General features: G+C 44.5%; 1 protein-coding gene across 1 annotated transcript in view; it reads left to right on the forward strand.

Annotated features, from left to right (window-relative positions):
• The first annotated feature begins 702 nt into the window (after positions 1-702).
• LOC104263143 (protein AHNAK2) overlaps positions 703-26,591 on the forward strand; it is a 70,482-nt gene continuing 44,593 nt past the window's right edge. Inside the window, exon 1 of the mRNA XM_059819486.1 lies at positions 703-784. Coding sequence (XP_059675469.1) covers positions 703-784 — 82 coding nt within the window. The remainder of the gene's footprint in view (positions 785-26,591) is intronic.

The raw sequence follows: 26,591 nt of genomic DNA on the forward strand, positions 1-26,591 counted from the left end.
TTCCTCCCATTCCCAAGGTGTCTCTTTCTCAGGCTTCCTACCTTTCCTGACTGCCAAGGACCCTTTGGAGATATTCAGTGTCATCTTCTCTTTATGTCCCAGCCAACCCTCCTGCAACTGCAAGTGTTGTTAATTACCTTAGTATTACCTTAATTCAGTAAACAGTGCCAGGACTAGGAGCAGAGATGTGGTAGTTTGGGCTGCAGGGCACTGCAGAAACAAAGGCAAGAACCCTACTATGGTCATAAACCCCAAGCCACTATGTCTTCTCTGGTGTTGTTATGTGCATCAGCTGGACGAATCTGCCACACTCACGCTGGGATAGGCAGAGTGGCACCTTCATTTTTCAGCATAGCTACAGCCTAGGCTTTAAAGTCTCTCTACATCTGATCAGCTGTTATTTGGGCAGCACTTAACAACTGGAGAAGCTGACTATTGTAGCTGATTAACTGAGCCGGAAAGACACAGGGAACGTTTGAAACAGAAGAGAAAACAAACAAAGTCCTGGCGAGCATTCAAAGGCAAGGCAGACTGGCTGCAATTCACTGCTCAACACACAGAGAAGCTCATGAAGGCTTACAGAAACATGGGTGAAGGGAGTTGGTTTTGGGAAGACCTAGCTGTGAAGGGCTCACATGATGCAAGGCGGGGTTTGGAGCCGAAGCCACCCCATCCACCCCGCCCTGGGACCTGGGCCCATGAATGACCCAAAGCACCTCACTCATCACGGCGGGGACAGCTGTCAGCTGGGAGACCGAGACCAAGACCTGCCCACGGCTTCCAGGTAGGAGCTCACTTCTTGCACCACATCTGCATTGCCTTGCCTTGCCTGCTGCCTTGCAGTCACTCCTGCAGACATGCAGGAGGAGAGGCGCCTGGTACCCTCAAGAAGATGCAGTTTCTTGCTTCTCTGAGCACATACCACATCAAGAGCTTCTACCTGTGTGTTAGGTCTTCTCTCTCTTTTGCCCAGCTGCTGGGGTTTGAAAATCTTGCTGGATATGTGCTAAGGTGATAAACTGGTTTTATTTCCCTTCTCCTGGTATTGCTGTCATGACAAACAGAGGAAAGTAGGCTCCCCCCATCCTGACAGAGCAACTTACGTGCTGCTGCAGCATGTACATTTGTGTTCTTTACAAATGCCTGCAAAATAGAGAGTGGCAAGGAGCTTCTTGAAATGGTTATGAATCATTGAACTTAATTGGCACCCACCCAGGCCCCCAGATGGGAGAAGAAGAACTTTTTCTAAGCCCTTCCCACATTTTTGTGCAAATAGAAGGGATGAATGATCACCATCCCCAATGCCAGACAGTTTTCTGGGCCAAATTCACACATGAGTCTAAGAAAGCCAAGGGGAACTGAAACTGGTGTAGCTCTCCCTTCCTTCCGCTTCTTGCAATGACTATATTTTATATGTTCAAATCCTTCTGGAATTGCTTAGACTGACTTTGTGTAATTATTTTCATACTTGGATTAAACAGGCCAAATATGTAAGCTGGATCTCAGCTTGCTGAGATCTTATTTTACACCATATTTTGTCCCTCTGGTGTATACATTACACAGCAGCAGATTGGATTTAAGTAGGTTTTTTTCAGAATAAAAGTCTGTCTTTGCTTGAGGGTGTCAATTTTCTAGTAATTCTTGCTGCTCTATCTTGTATGGATACTTCAAAGGACCATGGAAAAGTCCTAAACCAGGCATCTACGCACACTGGCTGTCAGTAAACACTGTCTGACACCCCTCCAGACTTAGAGCATGCACAGATTTCTCAGCCTAGAGATTAGGGGGAAGGTGTGACTTGGTGCAAAAGCCTGTAACTACAACCTTATTCCTGCCAACTCTTCTTGTCCTTCATTGCTTGTGATCACTGATGAGATGAGGAGATTCATGGATGTGCCTAAGCCTGGGGGATATCCCTATTCTCAAATTAGAGAATGGTGCTGGTTGAAATTAAAGACAAATTGATACAAAGGCTGTGGGACCCCCATGAAGGAGGAGTGGGTTTGAAATCAGCTTTTAGTTGCCTTGTTAGATGTCTGCAGCCAGTAGGTATAGGAGAAAGGATGGCCTTTCGGTGTATCATGCTATGGGATGTCCTGAGTCCATCCTGCACAGAGTGGAGCAGTATTTATGCATTATGAAACGTTTAACATGTTCCATCTGCCACTGGGTCAGGGTCAACAGGTGCAGTCAAAATTAACAACAATATTTTTGATGTGCATCACCTTTTCTTCTGCTGGCAAAGTACCACCTAAAAGCTTAAATCTTTCGTGATTGAAAATTATTTGCTGAGCAGCTTCTATGAGCAGGCAGAGATTTCTAAGCTTTCCAGGGAAATAACAATAGTTTTGAAATCTCCAGCTGTGGCTCCTCTGTACATTGGTCTTTCTTAACTTTTTCTGTAAGCACTCACAGTCTAAAATTGGAATTGTGTTTTTGGCCATCACTGGAGACACCTTGGCTAGAGAAATCTTACCATCCAGTTTCTACATCTACTATTAATACATGCTCAGAGTCTTCCTCTGGGCTCTTCCCCATGAACTTGTGTGCTAGAGGATTTGTGAAATGCAGTTGTGATGGGTAGAAAATGCACAAGGGGCAAATTCTAGCTACACATCTGAGAGGACTGTTTCCCACCAGACCCATCTCTCCAAGATTCCCTTCCTCCTTGCTCCGCACAATAAATTCCAGCTTCTTCTGCACTGCTGGCATCTGTCTCCGAGGGCTCAGGAGGTTTCCACCATGCTCCTCATTCTGTTCAGGAGAAGATGAGCTCTCCTTGGCCAAGCCTTGACTAGGTCCAACCTGTACCTGAGCCTAATCCCTCCAGCAAGTATTGCAGTAATGCCTGACATAGTTTTAGTCCACTGTCTCCTCTCTCCAGCTCTGCAATCTGCAGGATTGTCCTCAGCAGGGACTGACCTGCTGCCAACCCCTCCTGCCCTAGGACATGGGTGTTCCCTGTAAGGACATGTTCTGTCCAGAAACAGAGAAGTTTTAAGGGGGAAAAAACAGGGCCACTGAACTAAGTTGTATAGCTAAGAAAATTTTGCAGTAGTTGGGAAGGAGGGGCTGCTTTAGGCTCCTGCCTGTCTCATGTTGGCTTTATCAGGAGCCCATACCCAATGGTCTCACCATCCTGGCTCTGGCACTGTTCTCCTGCTCTGCCTATTGCCTGGTCAGTCTGGTCTTCATAAAGTGACTGTTTCTTAAAATTCATGGGCTGTCTTGCTGGTAAGGCTCTATGTAACTTCTGGCAGGATGACTTTTTCCTTGTAGCAGATAATTGGGTGATGAATGTGGGCCTTGCGCTCCTGATTCCCAAACCTGTTCTGGTTCATAGGCACCCCAGGGGCTGTTCTGCAGTGCGGCTCTGTTATAACTTGTTCCCTTCTTAAAAGTCAAAAGTTCCCCCAGATTAAAAAAGTGTAAACCGAGAAAATGAAAGATTAATGCTGTACCTGAAACTAATCTCTTTTCCAAGCTGTCTTTCAAGGTCTCACTAAGGCTTCTCTTCTGTGCAGTTACCCAGGACCACTTCATCCATGCCCTTGCTCCTCTGTCTCATAACCCTTGGTCCTCCTCTCTCCAAGTTTACTAGAAAGTTAGGTGGGTGATATAGAGTGCAAATAAATCTTCAAAGCTGTTGGCATCTGCATTTTCCCTCCTTCTTCCAAAGCAGTGCAGGGAGTTAGATTTGCAGCTTGCTTCAGATTTAGGCATTTGAGAGGCTGTAAATAAAACATTGTTCAAACTTGTCTGCAATATCCATGGTCATCTGGATTTGCTGATTTTGCACGAGGCTCACACTCCTGTTTAAAAGTGAATTGACTGCCCTGTCTCATCTCTTCCTGGATAGCATGACTCACATTAGGAACCTCCGCATGGGTTTCTAATAATTTTATTATGGGGTGTGCACATACAACATCTTTTTGATGGTCTCAGAGTTTGTGAGATGTGGCTAGATTTTCACAGAGACCACACACGATATGATAATAAAACTGATTAATTGGGCATTTGGGATGTTTCACTCCTTCGTTCCTTTGCCAGTTTTAAAGTTCCAGGTTGTTGCCTGGGGACTTCCCATTGCCTCCAAGGCCTTCTGGTTTTCTGTTGTGCATGATCAATTTGGAAATGGCAATGGTCAATGGGTCCTTCATTTCTTGCTGAAGGATCTTTAAGGAAGGAATAAAGTTTAAAATCCAGGAGGGGAAATGCATTATTTTCCCCAGAGAAAAAAATCCATTTCTCGTTGAGTGGGAATTTTATATCTGACTATAAACCGTATTTCATTTGCTTTTCCCTGTTGAAATTTCGCTGTTCAGCAGAGGGATGAGAGTGCCTTTTGGGCAAGGAGTGTGAGGATATTCAGGAAAGACAATCTGCAGCCTTTCTGCTTTGGTGCCTTGGCAAAATGGACTATAGAAATAGGCTAAAGCAGGGAAAGAATAGTCCTAGGCCACAGCACTATGGATTTGTCTCCAGAATTAGTCTTGGCACTGAAAATGCTGAAAGCAAGGCAAGCAGAAAGCTGTCTCTGAGGGGGCTGTGCTGGAAATGCTGAGCACCTGATGTGAGGTGCTCAGCCCCTCCAGCTCTCATCTGCAGTGCAGCAGGAGGCAAGGTGGTGATATTCATGCTTCTTACTGAACCCCTCCAAAGAGAAGGGCTCAGGAAAGAGCATGAATGAAGCCAGAGTAACTGAAAATGAGAGGAGGAGGGAACACAAGACAATCAGATCAAATCTGGTTAATTGTTGTTGTTATGTTGTTGTTTTTACATGCTAGGCAAAATCTGCTCTGTCATCTTACCCCCATGCTCACAGGGGTAGAACATAATTGCCCCTCCCTCTGCCATCAGAGAGAGCTGAAAGGCACCTGGGGAAACAGATCTAGTGAACGAAGTCTCACCCAGGGTGCATGTGCCATTTTTACCCATGCATTTTTCAGGACTGTGAGAAAGACAAATATTGTTGCTAATGAGCTGAATTATTAGCCCCCGTAGTTTGTACTTAATTCCACAGAACTACAGACCTACACCCAGTGAGGCCCATTTTCCACACAGCATGAATCACTTGCTCGTTTTTTGTGCTCACTAGTTTCACATTTTAATTTTCCATTCCTCTGGCTTTCCTCATGCGGATGAATAATGGACCATTTATGATGCATCAACAATATCAGAGCATACGATTATGGCTTCAGTCCATGTAATCCCTTCAGACAGTTCGCAGAGCACGAACGCACTTTCTTTGTTTCGTAGATAAAACGCCTGTCGTGCGAAGCCACATCCTATTTCCACAAAGAAAACAGAAGGGGATGCCAGCCTGGCAGCTTCTCCCCTCTGCCGCTCGAAATAGCTCTCAGGAGCTGAGTCATGAAGTGGAGCCCAGAATAACGGGTGATTCCTTTAACTACCAGGGACAATAATCAGTTGTGTTAACAATTACAGATGGAAATGGGCTTCAGGCAGCAGTTTATCATAAGACAGGCTGAGCCCTTATATTGCTGTAAATAAATGCCTGGGTAAACTTTCTTCCAATCCAACTAAATAAGACTGTGTAATCAAGCTTTATTCTGTTGCATTAGGGGCTGTGCCTGCTCCTGCTGCACGGAGCTGTGATGACTCCAGTGGGTCTTGGTGCAGAGGCAGAGGCAGCCCCGAGGACCAAGCCTACACAGCTTGCCCATGGCTCTGCGTGAACTGTGCTGGATGCTGGCACATTCAGCATCTCTATCATCTTTCACAGATACTGCTTTAAGGATAACATGCTTCTCTTCAAGAATCCAAAGACCTTCATTAAGGACTAACAGATCAGACTTAAGCATGTGACAGATGCTAATTGCAGTTCTGCTCTTCTATTTCTTTATCGCACATTTTCCTCTGTCATGTATGTGTTGAATATTTGGAAAAGGAATAGTTTCCGGAAACCAGGATTTGAAGTTTGGAAATCTGTAGGGTCTGTGCTACTTAACTGAATCACTCCATACATAGGATACAGTCAGCAGAAGGTGATGAATCATGTGTCTATTCAGTGTTGAAATGGGAAGCCTTCACAGAGCTGCTTGTGAGCTGTCACATGCATTTGTTGCCTGAGTCACTTACATTACTCAGAAACACAGGCTGGGACGCGGCATGCGGGTCTGCCTGGGCAAGAGCCTGGTCCATGCAGGATCCTGCAGCTGCCAGTGGGGCTTGGAGGGAGCTCAGGACCATGTGAGCGGGTGGATCGTGTAAGCAATGCCATAAGGAGCACTACAGACTTCCATTTTAGTTCCTTGAGCAAGAACTTAGCAGCAGCTAAAAAATGCATTTAAAAAATTCCCCAATAACTTCTGTCTTACCCATTTATCCATAGGAATACTCATTTTAAATAAGAAACTTTTAGGGAGACTTTTTCCCATTTTTTAAAAAGAAAGGTGTTTAAACAAAGCTAACGTATAATTAAGCTGACCAAGCATGAGGTAGAAAACAGCAAAGCTACATCCCCTCTCCCGTCTTCTTTGCCGTTGTATTATTTTCACTGGTCAACCTAGGTACTTCTTGGGATTCTTTTAATTAATAACCTGATTTTAGATAATTTCTTATTTGAAAAATGCTAAAGAAAAAGCTAAACTATCAGTACGTCTTGATTTAGCTTTCCAAATACTTTAATGAACATTGTGGAAAAATCTTTAAAATTCAGTTCTCCTCCTACTCCCCAAATACTGCCAAGACCCCCTTTTTTTATGAAAAGGAAAACTAAAATGTTTTTCTTTACAAGCAAAGAAAGGCTGAAAACACAAGCACTCATGTGAGATAACGGATTATGGAAGAATACGAGTCACTGCTGACAGAGTTCAAGGTGCTGTTCTCTGCTCCCATCCCCCTGGACATTTCGGGCTCTGCAGTCTTTCTTCTCAGCCCATGTTCATGGAGTTTTCATCAGAAACTGAGAACATTTCTACTGTCAAAACTCCACAATATACATAACATCTCCTCTTAAAACAGTGTGAGCTATTTGCTCTCATTTCATTGATTCCTAGCTATGGGCAAATGCAGCCAGAACCAACATAGCGTCGTGTGCTGTGCAAGACTGAACAGCAATTTTGTTTACCATTAGCATCATTATCAAATTAGAAGGAATTAATTATTACACATTGGGTTTGTTTGTTCAATCAAGTGGTTGGCAGCTGAACTCAAAGACATTAGCACAGTGGTGGGGAAAGTTTTTTGCAGCATGTCACTGGTACGAGGGCTCTTTCCTTCTCTCCACTTCACACGCAAATGCGACCTTGCTACTGAGTACTTCATCAGAACCTGAAGAAATCATACTCGTACTGATCAAGCTAGTTTTCTCTACCAACAGCATCAAATACAGTTTAGATTCAGTTTCTGGGTGTGTATTGAGGAGTCAGGCAGCTTCAGTTCTACCCATCAGTAATATTCTGCTCTTCTCCGGCACCAGCCTGCTGAAAGGCCACATGAAGTATTCCTCACACCACACTGAGGTCGGTTCCTATTGTTCCCTCTCCTGTTCAGAGGAAGAAAGTTGGAAACAAAGCATTAAAGGGCTCAACCTTGCTCCCATTAAAGTCAAAGGCAAAACTCCAGCTGATTTCAGTGACAACAAAGGGGATGAAAAGGCCTAAATCTAAAAAGCGCCGAGATGCAAAGGTGCACTTGCCGAGACCCTTAATGCCCAAAGATTTCATTGCAACTTTGAGGATGCTGAGAAGTCAACATTGCACCACAAATGCATGGTGGAAGGAGTAGTCTTTTTCTTACTCCTTCTTGGCTGCCATTTCCCACAGGTTTCCTTTCTGGGGCACCAGCGAGCCGGTTCAGCCAAGTAAGCTGAAGTGCAGAAGTCAGATAACTGTGCAGATTATCTGATTTTATTTACCCTGTACTTCTGGCTTTTCCCTTTCCAAGGGAAGGCTTACATGTAATCATAGAATCATAGAATGTTTTAGGTTGGAAAGGACCTTAAAGATCATCTAGTTCCAACCCCCCTGCCATGGGCAGGGACACCTTCCACTAGACCAGGTTGCTCAAAGCCCCGTCCAACCTGGCCTTGGACAATGCCTGGGTTGGGGCATCCACAACTTCTCTGGGCAACCTGTTCCAATATCTCATCACCCTCATGGGGAAGAATTTCTTCCTTATGTCTAATCTAAATCTTCCCTCTTTCAGTCTAAAGCCATTACCCCTTTTCCTATCACTATATGCCCTTATAAAAGTCCCTCTCCAGCTTTCTCGTAGGCCCCTTCAGGTACTGGAAGGCTGCTGTAAGGTCTCCCTGGAGCCTTCTCTTCTCCAGGCTGAACAACCCCAACTCTCTCAGCCTGTCCTCATAGGAGAGGTGCTCCAGACCTCTGATCATCTTTGTGGCCCTCCTCTGGACTCGCTCCAACAGGTCCATGCCCTTCTTATGTTGGGGGCCCCAGAGCTGGACGCGGTACTCCAGGTGGGGTCTCATGAGAGCAGAGTAGAGGGGCAGAATCACCTCCTTTGATCTGCTGGTCACGCTTCTTTTGATGCAGCCCAGGATGCAGTCGGCTTTCTGGGCTGCAAGTGCGCACTGCCGGCTCATGTTGAGCTTCTCATCAACCAACACCCCCAAGTCCTTTTCAGGGCTGCTCTCAATCCATTCCCTGCCCAGCCTGTATTTGTGCTTGGGATTGCCCCGACCCACATGCAGGACCTTGCACTTGGCCTTGTTGAACTTCATGAGGTTCGCACAGACCCACCTCTCAAGCCTGTCTAGGTCCCTCTGGATGGTATCCCTTCCCTCCAGCATGTCAACCACACCACATAATAATGGGATGTAGCGCTTTGAGGTGAATTTCATGTCATTGGAAAATCAGTCTCAGCTCTGTAAGGAATCAGGAGACCTTGCAGCCCCAGATGGAAATAACCAAATATATTTCCAACTCTCATGGATGTTGTTTACACAGTGCAAGCCAGTCCAGAGTGGCGAATGGTATATTTAAAACAAGGTCCTCTAACGTTTGGATCCACCCCATCACTCGCCTTAACAGATACTTGATACTGATCAAGTGACTCCATTAAGAAATAAACCCTGCTGTGTTGCCGACGTCTGACGGCAAACAGTGAGCCCCATTGTCATCTGCTGAGTCCTTTCTCTGTCCCAGCCTACACTCCCCGAAGAAGCACACCGAGTCATGGGCAGAGCAGCAGCACTGACCCTCTTTTTCCATGGTGCTGTGTGCCAGCCACGGGCACACAGCAATCCCCTGTGTGCGTGAAATACCCTCGTTTAATCCCCAGACTCCCTGTGTGCCCCTGCAATAGAGGAGCAAAACAGGGTGATCATTCATGAGCTGGAGGTAGACAGTTTATGTTATTAGCAAGACAGGAGCTGGTGCTTGCTCGTTCCCAGTTTGAGGGAGTTCCTCCTCTTTTTCCCATTCACCTGGGCTTCTTGCTAGTGCTCAACAGCAGCATCTGCCAGCTCCTGCCCACAGAGCAGGGCACAATATCAGCCACAAGTAATCCAATAACAGGGGGTATTCAAGATGCATGCAAGGGCCTAAGTTAAAACAGTTTCAAAAAGAAGTAGCTTTAAGAAAAGTACCCCCGTGCCCAGAGCCACTGCCAGCAAACAGCCCTTTTCTGAAGGAGACTGTATGGGTACAGCCAGGTCCCCATGTGAATATTTACACCCCTTCCACCACCGAGGACAGGTTTCACTGGGACTCTGGAGCCAGAGGAAAGGGATTATTTCAGTGCAGTTCCCAGTTACTCCTTTATCTGCTCCACTTCAACAAATGTACTAATCACTGGTGGTTCACTAAATGCCATGGAAACCCCAGGGCACATAGTGAGATCATCTGGCAGTACTTTTTTATTTTAAGATTTGTGTTTAAGAACTGTTTTTAAGGCTGTGGGAAAAAAAAAATAACAAGGGAGTGTTCACTGAGAATCATTTCCACAGCTGGAAATAGACTTTGTCATAAGCCCCCACAAAAAGCAAGAGTTTATACCCCTCCATACAGTGACTGGTAAAAAGGAAAAGAGCCCCAAAAAATCATAGTGAAGCAACCAAAATGTGTTTTTTTATAACAACTGAAAACTTTTTCTTTTTCCAATGGCATCTGTACTGCTACATGAAATGTTTATACTTGCCTTTTATCAGTGTCTGCTTTTTATATGAGACCTAGAAACATCAGTGGCAACATCCTTTAACTTTCAATTTGATAGAAAAAAGGTGTCTCGATCAAATACAACAAAGTCCCACAAAGATTCTTAAAAGTACTGTTGTCTTCAGAAATATCCAAATCAGTAGACAGGCGCTTGAAAATACAGAGCTTCTGAATGTTTTATTCACAGTTTGGCAGGCTTTAGGGATTTTTCTCCTGGATTTCCAAACTGAAGAAAAATGACCAACTTGGTGCTAACTAGAAGTACCAAAACTGTGGGAAGAAAAGGGCTTAAGGAAGCATAATGACATTGCAGAAAGAGAAATAATTTGGTTTGGATCATTAATTTTTCAGATACTTGAGCATTACCACCTAGTACAATCAGGTTATTCACGGGTAATTAACACCTATCTTTCCAGCTTGAAAAGATGCTTTTGTTCTTATGGTGTCGGCTATTTGTTTCTAATACTCACTTTTCAGAGAGAAGGCTGTTTCTGTTTGCTATCCAGTATCATAGCTTTTGAAATAGTATAATGATAAAGGTCCAGGGTCAGCCAGCTGTGAACTCCAGTTGATCAGGAAGTTAGAAACAGCAGAGAGCAGGGAATGACATTGTTGGGGGGAACAAGAAGTAAACATTGACTTTTAATTAAAGCCCTGCACAGCACACAGTCTGGAGATGGTTCTTCACCGGCAGGGGAGGAGGACGTTGATGGTTAGGTGACCCATCAGGCCAGGCTGTGTGAGGAGTTCTGCAGGCGATGGCTCTGCTCCGCTCTGCTCTGAATGAGCTAATACATAGCTGATGGGGAAGGAAGGCAGCAACTCCACAAGGACCATGGTTTTCTGCAATTCCTGTACGGGCCTTGCTAATTATAACAGTTTTCCCCCAGGTTCGTGGCCATGGCTGCATTGCCCCTTGGTCTGGCTGGCTCCTTTTTTCTGGTCCATTCTGTCCAGGCTATTTTGGCTGCAGAAGGTCAATGCCACTACTGTCAGGGCCAGTGGAAACACGTTTGGGGGACAAAGGGAGATGGAGCTTATGCCCCAGGACAAAGTAAAAGAAACTGTTCAGAGTGAATTAGTTTCCTTTTTTTTCTCCTCCTGTTACTGAAATGATTCGTCTTGGAAATGTCTCATTTTGTTTCATTTCTAAATAATGCTTTCTCTGTTGTTGGTGGGGTTTTTTATTTATGCTGGTTGCGGATCAGCATTTTTAGCTTCCTTTTTTTTTTCATCAGCAAGAATATTAACCACTAAAGTGAAAAAATGTGTATTTAGGAATCCCGGAAGAGAATATTTGACTTCCTGAAAACACACAACTCTTCTCTGAGTTTGTTTGGGCTATTTTCTCTTGAGCTTGGCTATCCATCTGTGGATACTGTGGAGTTGACATTTGTTTATCTTCACAAAGGAGAAACCTGTTACTACGTGAAATACCAGCAGTTGCAGCTTGCTGTCAGTGCATCATGCAGGTAGTGTTGGTAGAACCTACCAAGAGCAGGTAGACACTGGAGCCTCTTTTGAGTAAATTCTCAGATGAAAAGCTTATAAAGAACATAAGACTAATCTATTTGGAGGACAGATTCCTGTTAGGTTACAAGATACGTGAATGACACCCATTCACTTCTTTTGGGGGGAATTCATCTGAATTGACTAACTTCAGAATGAGGTCTTTGAGTCCAACACTCAGGCTTCTTAAAAGAGGCAGTGATGAAACCTCATTTCCATACCTGGCTCTCTCTCTGTTTATGAGGTTATATGCCTACCTGCAGCTGGAAGAGTTTTATGCAAAAAAAAGTTGATGCAAAAAAATGTTGATCAAATTAATGGCTTATGTATTGCAAAAGAGAGGAAATTCAGAGGAAGTTTGTGTGGCTGGTTGACATACCTTTTTAGTTCAAACTAAATGATTGTAAAATATATAAATATATACATTTTCGTGTCTTAAATACGGAGTCATGGGAGACAAAGCATAGGAGATGTCTGTAAATTGGTGATGAATGTTATATTTACTTTCCTCTGGGCTTGATCTGAGAGTTGGTGGCCATATCCCTCCACAGCCATCCATTCATTCCTCTCATTGCTAGTCCGACATTCAGTTCCATCTACTCCTCTCCAGCTTCTGTTCACACTGATCTTGACTTTCCCTTCCTTTTCCTTTCTCCTGTGGTTCCTTCTCTTGGCAGCCCATTTCTCTTTAAGCTAGAGGTCCTCCGTTTTTTAACTCCTTTCTGAATTGTGCCAACAAGTTCGCTTTCTGTAGCTGGTCTTCTCTGCTACCCAGTCTTGTCTACATGTGGAACTTTGTGGCCTCATATTATTCCCCCAAATGTCTAAAGATTCATAATTGCTAAAAATGAAAAAGGATAGAAACGATCACCCTTGCATCCTCCACAATAAACTACAGGAATTTCAGAGCATACTTTACTATAATCTCAGTGAACATTTTGTCTCTCTCTCTTTGGACCAAGGAAAACACAAGAAAATTCCTATTGTTTTTCATCTCATTTCTCAATTACTAGTAAAGCAGCACACCCTTATGCGCAGGCCTAACTTCAGTCTATTCACAGGTCAGGGTGTGAATAACACTAATAAAAGAAAGCTTGTGTCACTCAGTTGTGTGTTCTCAGCCTTACCTGTGAACCGAGTAAAGAAAACAAAGTTGTTATATAGGGAGTTGGGAAATGAGGTTAGAGGTGGGATAGAGAAATGTCAGATACAATGGTACTCCCTGGCAAGGCAATAGAGCAGAGAGGAACTTTCAATATTGCCTCAGCATAATACAAAGAGTTTCTCTTTTAATATTTAGATGTCTATCAAGAAGAGTAAACATGGGCTATTCGGACTATGCCTACTGAATAAGTCATCGCTGTTGTGCTGGAATCATTTGGAGAATTGGAAATTATCAGCTTGGTAGCATTTTTTTAACAGCTCAGTAGACAAGCAGTTGATTTGATAAATATGTAAAAATAAACCAAGTGAGCATTATGCATTCATGTCAGCCAAAATAATTTGATAGTCACAGAACTCCACCATATTGGCTGACAAGAGGGAAGATTTTAGGCTGGAAGTTATGTGGGGATAAATCTCCAACATGGGAGTTGCCTTCACTGGAGTTACAGCAGCAGGGCACTGCTCAGACGTTGGGGCTTACACGTTCAGTTCCGAGATGAAACTGGAAAAAAGCCAGCGACGATGAATGTAGATTTCCCAATACCTTGAAAAAGAATATAGTAATTTCTTCCAGGTTTATGGAAAAACAGTTGGCTTCTCTCAACTTAGCCAGAGTTGTCTCATGGGTGCTTTAAAAATTCTTAAAAGATCGGAACAACGCCCATCACTATATTCAGCAAAGACAGTTGAAATAAAGCATTGAATGGGGATCGAGTACACTGCTGCTGTTAGACCACGGTCTGTGCCCTGCTGAAGTGCTGCTGCTTGCACCGCCGGCTCTGGAGGTAGGAGCCAGATTTCTGCATCCAAATGAGCTGTCTCTGCATCAAACCACGGTATCAGGTTGGACCTCTTGGTTTGCATGTCTGTTTCTAAAAATATATGTTGTTTGTCAGGATGATATTGAAAGATGGTTCAGAAAGGCTGGACCTCGATATAGTCCCAAGGACTGAGCACCGAAACGGGGATGGCAGCAGAACAAGCCAAAAACTCACTAACTATTAGAGAGGTCTTGCTCCCTTTCCCAGCCATCACAGTTTACTGCCTTTCCTGCTGCTGACCACACCTCAGGACGCCTTTATTGCTTCTGCTCACCTCCATCCTCAGGGCAGCTGTGGCAAGTCTTGCTTGAAACATGTCACCGTGAAGAGTCTCACATCCCCTGTGCTGACACAGTCAGAACACCCCGTCTCCCTCCTTCGCTGCCAGACCTCCCTGTATTGGCTACAGCCAACATAATTTTTCTTTCTTGATATGGATGCCACACTCACAAGAAGATAGAGGTTGCGTGTGAACTGCATAGTGCCTCACATAATACTTGTATTAATTATATATTATTATATATAGTCTATAATTATACATTATATATATTTATATGTATACACACAATATGATCATACAATAAAAATACACATTGTATGAGCCACTATGCAGTTCATATGCAGACAAACTGTGTATATTAATTAGATGAAATTACATATAGTATTTCTAAATTATGCTATATTAGTGATCTTATATCATTAATATATAGTATATAATTAGATGTAATAGTATGCATTAATTACACAAATATCATTACAGAATTGGCTTTAATATAAATATTGAGTTCTGTTATGACCCAGTTTTCACAAATGCCTGTGTTAATTATCCACAGAGGATGGAAGCAGAGCTATACACTCAGTTTTCACTGTCAAATTTCCACATGCCCTTTGTAGAAATGGTGTGTGCCCATTCCAAAGTTGGGTCCAGAAATCTGACATCTACAGAATTTCGAGTCCTGAAACGTATTCAGAGCCAACAGCATAAAAATCCCCAGCACAGCATCTGTCCCGACACGAAATGAGGCTGCTCTGTAAACCGAGGGGTTTTCCTTTGGCTGGCGTGTTTTTCACCTGTTCACATTCTGCTCTGGCGTGTTGGCAAAGCAGTCGGACCAATTGCAGGACACTCCTAGGGCTGCTTATGTGTTGTTTGCATTTTGCACCCTCTCTCACCTCATATCTATCTGACAGCATGCAAACGAGCAGCCAAATACTTCCGTGAAACAAGGAAGCCTGGACTGAAATCTGTTGCTGTGATTTTTTAAATCTTCAGGGAGGAGTTGTCAGAGGATCAGAGGAATTCCTCAGAGAGGGAAGAATCAGTTGTTTTACAAATTTCTTTCACAGAATCACAGAATGTATCACAGAATGACGGGGGTTGGAAGGGACCTCTGGAGATCATCTAGTCCAACCCCCCCGCCAGAGCAGGTTCACCTAGAGCAGGTTGCACAGGAATGCGTCCAGGCGAGTTTTGAATATCTCCAGAGAAGGAGACTCCACAACCTCTCTGGGCAGCTTGTTCCAGTGCTCTGCCACCCTCAAAGTAAAGAAGTCCCTCCTCATGTTTAGGTGGAACTTCCTGTGACCATGTTTGTGCCCGTTACCTCTTGTCCTATCACTGGGCACCACTGAAAAAACACTGGCCCCATCCTCCTGGCACCCACCCCTTAAGGATTTATAAGCATTAATAAGATCCCCCCTCCGTCCTCTCTTCTCCAGACTAAAAAGACCCAAGTTCCTTAGCCTTTCCTCATAAGAAAGATGTTCCAGTCCCCTAATCATCTCCGTAGCCCTTTGCTGTACCCTCTCCAGCAGCTCCCTGTCCTTCTGGAACCGGGGAGCCCAGAACTGGACACAGTACTCCAGATGCGGCCTCACCAGGGCAGAGTAGAGGGGGATAACCTCCCTCGACCTGCTCGCCACACTCTTCTTGATGCACCCCAGGATGCCATTGGCCTTCTTGGCCCCAAGGGCACATTGGTGGCTCATGGCCATCCTGTTGTTCCCCAGGACTCCCAGGTCCCTTTTCCTTTGCAGGGGGTGGAGAAATAGAAAAAGGTGAGAGGAGGGGATGGGAATTTTAATAAATCCATTTCTGCTGGTGCTAAGCATCTTTCTTCATATGTTAGTATCAGGACACACTGCAAAGACAGCACTAAGCACACTGGCACTCCCACACTGCGAGTCATGATAATGCTTCATTTGATGTAAGGTCCGTCAGCTCAGCATTCAGGGCTTTTTCAGAAAGAATTAAACAGCTGACTAAAAATGACAAGGAAAAATGAACTTGAAGAGGACACTAGAACAGCCTTGAAACCCGTTTGAACCACACTGTTGTGACAGACTGCATCCTGTGTGTGTGCATGCTTGCATGAGAATTTACTAATGCGTATTATGTTCTGAAGCAAGGCTGGGAATGAATTTCAGGAAAAGTGATGTTTGTTTTGCGCGGGCGCCCACATCCCATATACTTTCAGTCCCGAGGAAATTGCCCCGTATCTCCACCCTGTGTACGCTCGTGCCTGTAGCTGTAGGCAGTAAGCAGGGAGAAGACACGGAGCTTGCAGAAGCCCGTGTACCCCCGTTCCTCTGCATCCTCCAGCATGGAAAGCCTGACCAGCAACAAGCCCAGGGTCTGTCTGCTGCTCCCGCCTCGGCTGAAGCCGTACAGCTGTTGCCTTAGTAGAGAAAGGGATTGAATTTCACAGGCTGTGTAATCTGCAACAGCGCTCTTTGGCTTGGGGATAGCAACAAGCCTCACCCAGGCTTAGCCATCCCCTTTCTGCCCGTAGAGGAACGCCCCGGTCGACATAGAAGGAAAATTGTTTGCTGAATTTCTGCACAGCCCTCCTTCCAATTGCTGGAGAGAGAGGGGGAGTGAGAAAGAGAGAGAGCTTAAGGCAGGCTCTGCAGTGGTGTTCTGGGCTATTTCAACTTCAGGGCAACTTTAGAGAACTTCAGTTATTTTTGGTAAGTTTTTTTTATTTAAACAAACACCTCTCTCTCTCTCTTTCTTTCTTTTTAACCTCTGATGCAGATTGCACCAAGTTTGCAGTAGATGATGGGCTTTTAAAATTGCAAAGAGATGTGGGCGCGTGTATTTTGCGTCCTTTGATAGAGAAACTGGACATTCTGATTATAAAGACATAATGTTCCCAGCTGCTGTACTTGATAAGCAAAACCTGAAGAAGCTGCGTGTTAAGCGATACTGCTGGGGAAAAGTATGGCCAGAACTTCAACCAAGGTGCATCCCACCTGGCGTAAAGCTTTGTCTCTTTCTTGTGTATGGGAAGAAGTGAGATCAGGGATGAACGAACATGTTCAGCCTGCAAAAAAGTTTCCTATCTGCATTTTTGATGCAGGGGTTTCAAGCTTGTGCACTAAGCGTCACAAAGCTTTCAGAGGGTTGTTGGTTCTCAGTCCCGTACACACCCCTCCATTCAGTAATCTCTGTTCCAGATCACGCACGTTGTTTTTCTTACTTCCTCCGTCTGTATACTTAACCCATCGTACGATCTCGAAGATAGCGAAACTCTTTCGTAGTACAAAGAGCCAGTCCCAGTTGTTGCAGTGAGTTGCAAGGTGCAAATTGCAATTTACTTACAGTGAAGTTGGTTTCTGATGAGTATGAGTTTTCTCTTGTTTTCCCCATAGTATGTTTGGATTTTTATAGTATCTGTGCTTCTACAAGAGGAATTCTATTTGTGTGGATATTATATCTCAACAAATACCATTTGCAATATATATATATCTCATAATATACTGACTTGGCACTAGGATCTCTGTATGTTAGTGGTATTTGAGACTAAGATTAACCTTGAAGCATTTAAAAAACAGATCCATAACCTTGTCAGTGGAATTGGGATCCTGTATGTGTTCACTGCGAGGCTGCTGAGGCTAGTTCACAAAGTGCTAGGAAATATGCTGGGTAAAATTATACTGTCCACCTGTCTAGCTTCTTTGCCCCATCCATGTACTGTAATATGTTTCTGAACACATGAATACAGATGAATCAGAAGTAGGATTTGCATCTGTAGCCACCTGTAGAGAGAATGAAAAGTACATGTTCTTAAAGCTTTGATAGAAAAGGCAAAAAGCATTACTCACATGAGAGAAAACACAAAAAGTCTACCCCTCTACAACAAAAATTATGGTTTTTCTTTATAATTTATGAAACAAGAAACACAGAAAGTTGTAAGGTGACTCTTAAAAGATACAGTACTTAGCTTATGATCACCTGTTGCATGCATGAGGGAAAACTCCTAAGTATTGCCTTGCTGTATCTCTTACTATAAAGAAAACTGTAAGGAATTTTGCAGATCCAAGCAAATTAGAGGAAAAGCAGCTTACGACAGACAACTTGCATCCAAAATCTATCCTAACACAGGTCAAAAATCCAGCATGAAAAAGTTTCAGATATTTTACACCGCAGGAAAACATATAACATCTCAAAATTTATTCAGTTCTATTAGCTATGTTTAAAAATGATAAGTGTGACTGGAACTTTTAATTGCAGTAACTCTATAACAATGGAGTTAACAATAACTCTTCAGCAATAAACCAAAAACTATAAATCTGCGCCAGGCGTTCTGCAGTGCTGACATGTTCCATGATGGCTGTAGCTTTTCTGTGGAAGCACGTAGATTTGTTAGCTAAAATTGCGTTTTACTATCTTTGGTGTGGCACTCTCGTAAAATAAACTCTACTATTAGATTACGAGCCTTGTGTAAATCTTTGACTGAAGTTGGTTTGACTCTAGTCAGCGCTCATAAGCAATCCATCGAGGATGGCTGCCTTCCAACCTCCTCTACAGCGGGTGTTAGCGTCTTTTCAGTCGGACGGGGCAGCGGTAACTTCTAGCACTGATTTGCCAGGGTTTTGGAGATGGCACGTATTTTCTGCTTTTAATTGTCTTGGACGCTCAATCTGTATTCACAACTATGAGGTCAACGTGCCTCTATTCACTTTTGGCTGTACTTGAAGCTCATCACTGAAACAAAATCCAACAGTCTGTAATACATGGTCAGGGGAATAGCTATGATCTGAGTTAACCCCCTGTTGACTTCAGCGGGTTCAGTGCCCTGTGCTCGGAGGCACCCTTCTCCAGGAAGCCACGCCAGGAACTTCACAGGCACTTTACTTAACGTTGTCACTGTGAGTGCAGGGAGTAGGACGTACAGCATCAGGATCTTACTGAAGTGTCATGTCTTGTATGAAGCCACAGGAATGTGTATTGCCTTGGTTGGAACCTCTAAAGATGCATAGAGCTTGAGGTTGGTTTTTTTTTCCTCAAGTTTTCTACTAGGGCAAAGAAGTCAGTTCATCCTATGCAAGTGTAAAACACTGAGGGATTTAAGTAAGATTTTTTTCAGGATTCCTCACATCAGGACACCTAAATAATCAGAATATAAGGCAGTATATTTGAAAGGTGTGCAAATTACTGGCTTATATTCTGAGTAAATATTTGAGTAAATAGATTCAATCTATTTTTTACATCTAGCTATTTTTCCATTCCATAACGTCCCTTACCTTGGGGAGCAGCAAAATATGCACTAGAAAAAATGAGTGTTTCCACCTCTGGAAAAACATCTCACTGTGTTTCTGGGCTCCAGGTTGCAGGTTCAATCCGAACCAATAAGGTTGCGAAAGGCCTCAACATTAGCCCTGCGCAGAGCGAGGAGGGGACGTGGCCCTCTGCACCAGTACGGGCAGACCGAGCAAGGGCGAGCTTTTGCTTTCAGGCATTTTGCCATGTCCCTGAGCCCTAGTGCACTAAAAAACTCTTTTCCTGACAACATCATCCAACAACTACTGCCTTTCCTGCTTCCCTTAACTGTAACTTCCAATCTGCCTAGCAGGCTTTTCCGTCCAAAGCCAAGTCGTGGAGCAGCGCCGAGCGATGTAGGGGATTCAGCTCCTGAGGGAGCCAAGATTAAACCCTACCAAGACTAGGTTGCCATCTGTCCACATGCCACAGAAGTCAAGACAACACTGTTGTGGCAAGAAAGATCCTTTGGATGACCCTCAGCTGTGCCTAGCCCCGGTGCGGGAGGATTACGGCTGCACCTAGGGAAACTTGCTAAATCCACGCGTTTGCTCATCTCACTCCGGATTCTAAAGTCAAGGCTGGAATTCATTTTTTTATATTGGAAAACAGAACTTCAGGCTCGGAGAGGACCTTTCACATACTAAGTACTTCCTACCAACATGTTTACTTCCTGAAAGGAGGCTATAGGTAGCCAAATATCTGGAAGTAACTGCTGACTTATTGCAGAGAATGGGTCTACAGTTTTCTATCAGAGAAGGAGAACCCATGGGTTCACCATCCAAATCTGACCAAACGTGTAGTCCGGAGTGGCTGGAGCAAGTCAAAATATGTTAAGGTTGTTATGGCATGTAAGTAATAAATAAACCAAGGTAACTGATAGGGGACCCATCTGCTCCCATGGCATAGGGATGGCAGCTCTGCAGGGAGCAAGTCCCAGGCCATGGTAACAGCCCAAATCCCAGCAAAATTCCACGGAGCAGGAATGCGAGCGCCTGAAGAAGAGCAGGCACCGAGCCCACTTCATCTGCCCAATAAAGATAGCGGTGTCTTCAGAGGGCAAAGTTATCTGTTTTTCAAAAACACAAACAAGGAGATAAGGTTTATATGATTTCCAAGCCTGCTGATAAATGCTTGAGACTCCAAAGACACAGTAACTGTTCTTCACCGTTGGGCAAATGTTATTTCTTCTCTGTAGTTAAGAGAACAAACACCACTTGATTTTGATAGCAGTGGACTGTGCCTGACATTCGCGGAGTCAGGGGAGCAGCTGTTATCCATGCAGCCATCTGATTTTAAATACCTTTCTACCTGCCCACTGACCTCTCAGCTCTCCCCCCTTGAAGAGTGGTATGTTTGCGGCCTCAGTTAACCAGCACTGAAAAGCAAAGGTTTCAAGCTGCACGTATTTCTTCCCATTTCTACAAGTCCTGGTTAAATAGTTTAATAAACTACTGTAGATAAAAAATCTTCCACCTTGCAGTGAGTCCTGAAAGCTCACACATTTTATTAGTCCAACTATCCCTGTTTTTCCTAAGTATCCCATACTCCGTACTACCCCTAGAAAGCTAATGCCATTCAGGTCTCCATAGGTCACCTCTTCATTTACTTGCTGTGTGGTTTGCCCCAGCACCCAGCCCTTTGACTGTCAGCCAGGCACAACGCTCTACTTTTCCCTCAAAATAAGTGCATGCAGGAACTTTACTTTCCCTTGCCTCATGTCATTCTCATTTTAATCCAAAGATCCAGCCATAGCAGAAATACTTGGAGGAGTGAATTCCAAAATGGAAATTTTAGCATGAAGAAGAAACTCAAAGGACATGCATGCAGGAGCAAAAATTAGTTCAGTAGCGAATGGGATAATAAATTTTCTACAGAGCAAGAACTGCTTTAACTGATGTTAGCATTATATTCTGAAGGGGAAAATGTCTACATGGGATTAGGTGTCGTTGTTTTGAAAAATAGTTAGAAATCAGCTTTTGGTGAACCTCAAAGAGGTTAGCAACTCTCCTTCAGATCAGATAAGCATCCAAAAAGTTGGTGGGTTTTTTTTGTTTGAAATGTATGTGGGTTTATTGGAAGGTGTATGAGCCAAAGATCTGTGAAACTGTCACAAGAAAGCTAGTGGCTTCGATTGCTGATATTTCCTGGTGTGAGCTGAGCTTTCCCTATTCCTGCTTCTAAAATCAGCTGAAAGCAAATAATTTACAAGAACACAAAAATATCATTAAGCATTCCCCAAATATTTTCATATATGTCAGAGCTGATCTGATTTATGTTTTAGTGAAAGGTTGCATTCATTTTTATATGAACTGTGTCCTCACGCTCCTTAAGGTTGACTTTTTCACATAATGGGCTTGATTGTGAGAAAAAAATTATTTGCGCAACGAATAGCTTGGACAACTCAGTGCCTAATTAAAGTAACCAGTTAGTCAGAGCCTATTTTGGAGGCAAACTGGCCATTTTCACATGAGAATGACTACATGTGGCACTTGTACTGATGGTGATGGACAGCTACAAGGGCAAATGATGCGTGCAGTTGTGATGCTAACTTATTAATCAGGCTTCGTATGAACAGACAGTGCTGGAGTGGTTGTGAAGGGTAATGTGTTCGTAGGCTCTGCTATCACTCTTCTTTCGGGGCATGTGTTGGACTAGAAAATTATTGACTGGGTAAGTGGTGTAAAACAGTCTTTTGAAAGGTATTTCACACACAGGTATTTATAAGGGGACATTTCAGTGATTTACAGAGCTGGGTGGAGGCAGGACTCCCCCAGAACTGTTATGAAAGGAATATATTTAGTAATGGCACTGTGATCTTACATCTATATTTGGATTACATGTCCACAGTGGATTTAACAACTGCTTCAAGTCAGTTTAAGAGGAATCTGTGAAAGAAATGGTTCGGATAGAGATAGCAGGAGAAATTATATTTTTCTTTTTAGAATTATCCTTCCTCAGAGATTAAAAAAAAGCTTTTGGATAACTGTACTGGGTTCTGCCAGGAAAGCTCATCACAGAGATTAGGGATTAATTACATAATTATAATGTACACATTGCATGCTTCACCAACCAAAGATATAAACCTTATTTATTCTAAATAAACCTTAAAGTCCAGAGAATAAGCCTAGCACTTGCAGATAAGCTCAAGAATGAATGTAATCCCTTCTAAATATACCAGCTTGTTTCTCAGAAAGAAAACAGGGTGCTTGGTGCATGTGACAACAAATCATTCTGGGGTCTCATGGTGAGGAGATCACAGCAGCTGTCAGGAGTCTCCGAGGAGTCCAAGCAAACTGTCCACAGCACATTTTCCTAGGAGCTCTGTGCCGTGCTTCCCTCTCCTTCTCTCCCTTTCTCCCTTTTTCTGCTTTGCTACCGTGGATAAACAGTCCTGGTCCTGCAGAACCACTCACAACCTGACCATGTGTTGGTCAGTGGGTGTTGGCCTCTTCTCCTAGGTAACTAGCGATAGAACGAGAGGAAATGGCCTCAAGTCGTGCCAGGGGAGGTTTAGGCTGGATATTAGGAAAAATTTCTTTACTGAGAGAGTGGTGAAGCATTGGAACAGGCTGCCCAGGGAGGTGGTGGAGTCACCATCACTGGAGGTGTTCAAGGAACGTGTGGACGTGGCATTGTGGGACATGGTTTAGTGGGCATGGTGGTGTTGGGTTGATGGTTGGACTTGATGATCTTATAGGTCTTTTCCAACCTTAATGATTCTGTGATTCTGTGATTCTGTGTGGCCAGCCCTAGTCCATGGAGCTCATCCCAGAGACCTGGAGCATCATTCCTCTTCTGTTGATGATAAGCACAGCAGGACTGGGAGCATGGGCGTGTACGTGGATGCATGGGATATGTCTATTCAGAGGCCAGGCTGCTCAGAGAGTCCCAGAGTAGCAGGATCTCAGCAGCTGTAGGTAGGGGGAGTCCGGTAGCACAAATGTTGTTTGGAGGGCAGCAGTGTTTTGTCACTTGAGGGCCAGCACCCATAGCTACATGTGTCAGCAGCATTTACTGTACCTCCAGTCAGTGCCAGGCAAGATAGCATCCCAGTCAACCTATGGGCTCTGGAGCACATTGCTGTACAAATGCAGAAATCTCTCTCTCTCTTGATTTAAAAAATTCTGCAATCCCTCTCTTTCAGCATAGGACCGTGGCTTTCCCAGGAGACAACTGCACAAAGCAGCAGTAGGGAGGGCTGTGGCGGGCAGACGGCAGAGCAGCTGGGTTGATGGTTGAGCAGGTGGGGTGTTTGCATGTAGGCAAACGGTGCTCAGCCTGGCAGCGCGATGCTGGCATGGGCGTTCAGGGCACTCACCGCTGGAGAGGCGCAAGGTGCTCTGAAACAGAGGGGTTGAAGTAGCTGAGTCGGATTAACTTGTTGGATGTGGACCATAGCTGATGGCAAGGCTTGGGTAGGAAAACCTGTGGAAAAAACCTGATTTCCTATCTCAGTTTCTAGAGTCTTTTTCTGAAGAACAGTTTAAAGTCATACAGCACCCGTGAAGGAAGCTTGTGACAGGCCCACCTTGAAGTCCTTTGCAGGTTGGTATGTCGGGGGTCAGTCTGCCCAGCGGAGGCAGCGTTGAGAGAAGATACCTTGGCAAACAGGCAGGTTTGGGGGCAGAGGAGCCCCCAGCACACCCCGCTGCCAGCACCTCAGCGAGACTGCCTAAAGGTGCCTGTAAACCCTGGTGATGCAGTGATGGAGTCAAAGACGACCCCGGAGCAGGGACAGAAGCAAATGGCGGGGAAAGAGAACCAATGATTTTGGATTATTTTTCAAGGGCACTGAGAGAGCAGCCAGCAGGGCCACACACACACACACACTTCCAGCCACATAACAGCGAAAAACAGTGTGGGTGAGACAACCCCAGGCAGTAAAACCCCTTCCTCACCCCCATGGGCAACCACAGCCTTTCCAGCCCAGGGGAACCACCTCATAGATGTTGCATCAGACCCAGGCACCGCAGAACTGTATTGGCACATAAGCAGCGAGATGCACAGCAGTCAGGGTGTTTGGGGTGTTCCTGCTGACCGCTGCCTCCACCATTCTCAGCTGTGTTTTATTAATTTATTTGCACTCCTTTGCGTTTGGGGCTCATTGCTGGCTCATGTTCAGTCTCCGTCCTGCTTTGAAATACGGGGATTGGAGTCAGCAGATCTCCACCCTGCCATGTGATAGGGAAGCAGTGCTTTTGCAATGCTCTCCCAAGTTGTGACATGCATTGAATACTGGTCTTCTTCCAGCAGTCCTCTGTGTGGGGAACTGCAGGTAAATTCAGGTGCTGCATGAACACCTCTCCACTATCACACTGTTAACATCATTGCCTGGGCTGACAAGTCAGGCCCCTTGGCAGCACACACAGGTACAGACCGTGAGCCTGGGCCTGGGGCTTTCATTTGCACCAGAGCAAAGGGAGGGCAAAAGAGGTATAAAGAGCCATGAGCATTTGCTCCTTCCCACAAATCCTTCTCTTTTAAATGCCCAATAAAGGATGGAGAGGGAGGGAAAACCATCATCCTCTAATCCAAAACAGGAGCTGGCTGTCACACCAGCACAAACAGACCACGCTAACTCCTCCACAAACTCTGTTCTTGCGAGGAGACAGAGATGGACTGCGATAAGGTTTTGGCTCTCAGACACATTTGGAACTACGTGAGAGGTCAGCCAGAGCCTGCGTGTTCAGGGGAAAGGAGCTGGGACTTGCTAAGTTGGCACTGACAAATTACTGCAGGGAGCAATGTCCTTAACCTGGCTGCAACAGCTTTGAGGAGAAGAAGTGAGAGTTTCCTGCTTTGCAGAGACTTTGCAGAAGGCCAAGTCTCTTGCGTACACTTGCAGAAGGCACAGTCTCTTGTGTACATTTGCAGAAGGCAATGTCTCTTGCATACATTTGCGGAAGGCAAGGTCTCTTGTGTACATTTGCAGAAGGCAATGTCTCCTGCATACATTTGCAGAAGGCAATGTCTCTGCAAAGCAGGAAACTCTCACTCCTTCTCCTCAAAGCTATTGCAGCCAGGTTGAGGACATTGCTCCTTGCTGCAATTTGTCAGTGCCAACTTAGACTTTGCAGAAGGCAATGTCTCTGGCATGAAGGCAGACTCAAATCTGTCAAACTTACTATTGTTGCACAAAAAAGGCACAACCCAGCCACGTTTGTCAAGACTTATTCCTGTCATTTATTGCTGCTGCAGTCTGATGGCAGGTTAAGGTCCCCACCGTGTTAAGTGATATATAGCCACCTACCCGGGTGTGCCTCAGCAGACTGACAAGCTTTGTGTCAAGCAAGTCGAGCAAAATGGAGGTGGCAGTAATGAGGAAATAGTGGAAACAGTTTTACAGGGAAAGAAGGAAGGCTTCTTTGGGCTGCGTTTTGGTTTGTTTCATTGTCTAGAAGATCTCAGAAATTCTCAGTCATAATAAATCCCTGTCGGCTGGAGGAAGCTGTGGATGCAGTTATCCAGCATGTGGGTTTGTGCAAAGTGCTCGTGGTGGAGGAACGTGGTATGACTGAGCATGGCCACTGTGACCTTGCTGTGTGTGGGATCTCCTGCTGCTGTCCTGCAGAGGGGCAGAGACCTCTGCTTGGAGTCCTGAATTCAAAATCTTGCATACATTTGTTTTCTAGCCAAGAAAAATGAGGGAGCTCTGCAAAGAATAGTTAAGTATTTTAGGCAACCTGCAGCTGCTGAAGTTTTTATTCCCGCTGTTGTGCCCCTTGTGTGTTTCGGGGAGAGAAGGATACAATGTGCAATGCTGCACTTCTTTTTAACTTCTGTCCAGCTCCCCTGAAGTACCCTTCAGTAGCCAGAGCAACACGTTGGCAGTGGAGTTATAGCAACAGCAGCACAACACCTGCAACTCCCAGCTGGATTTTTATGATGACAGGCAGGAAAAATGGAGTGGCATTCACCTTGAGGGTGAAAAAAAAGGCAAGTAAAAGTGTGTTCAGCCGCTCAGAGACATGGACTCACCTTGGGCTGACAGCAGTACAGGTATCTTTCTGGCAGGACATGACATATTCCCATGGAAATGAGAATTACATTGCTTTTGGAAAATATGTGGAAGTGGCCTTCCACACAGGCACCATAGATAGTTTAATGAACAAATTTTAAATGCTTGGACATTCAGTTCACAAAATAAATTAATGGAAAATTAATGCTAATTAGCCATCAGTCCTTAAGCAGACCTGAGCGGGTTCAATGCAAGAACCATCCTGACAGACCTTCCTACCTTTCAACAAAGTAAAAAGGTATAGAGGCTTGTTTTAAATCTATACTTACAAAAATCATGATGCAGTATTTTATTTTTTTTAATAGTAGTAGATCAGTCTATTCACTGCTCGGCTGAGTTGCACAAATAGTATTTTTGTAATTCGTGGTTCTTTGCAAAGTCATGAA

This window comes from Gavia stellata, chromosome 7 (assembly GCF_030936135.1).
Source record: "Gavia stellata isolate bGavSte3 chromosome 7, bGavSte3.hap2, whole genome shotgun sequence".
In the NCBI taxonomy this organism is placed as follows: domain Eukaryota; kingdom Metazoa; phylum Chordata; class Aves; order Gaviiformes; family Gaviidae; genus Gavia; species Gavia stellata.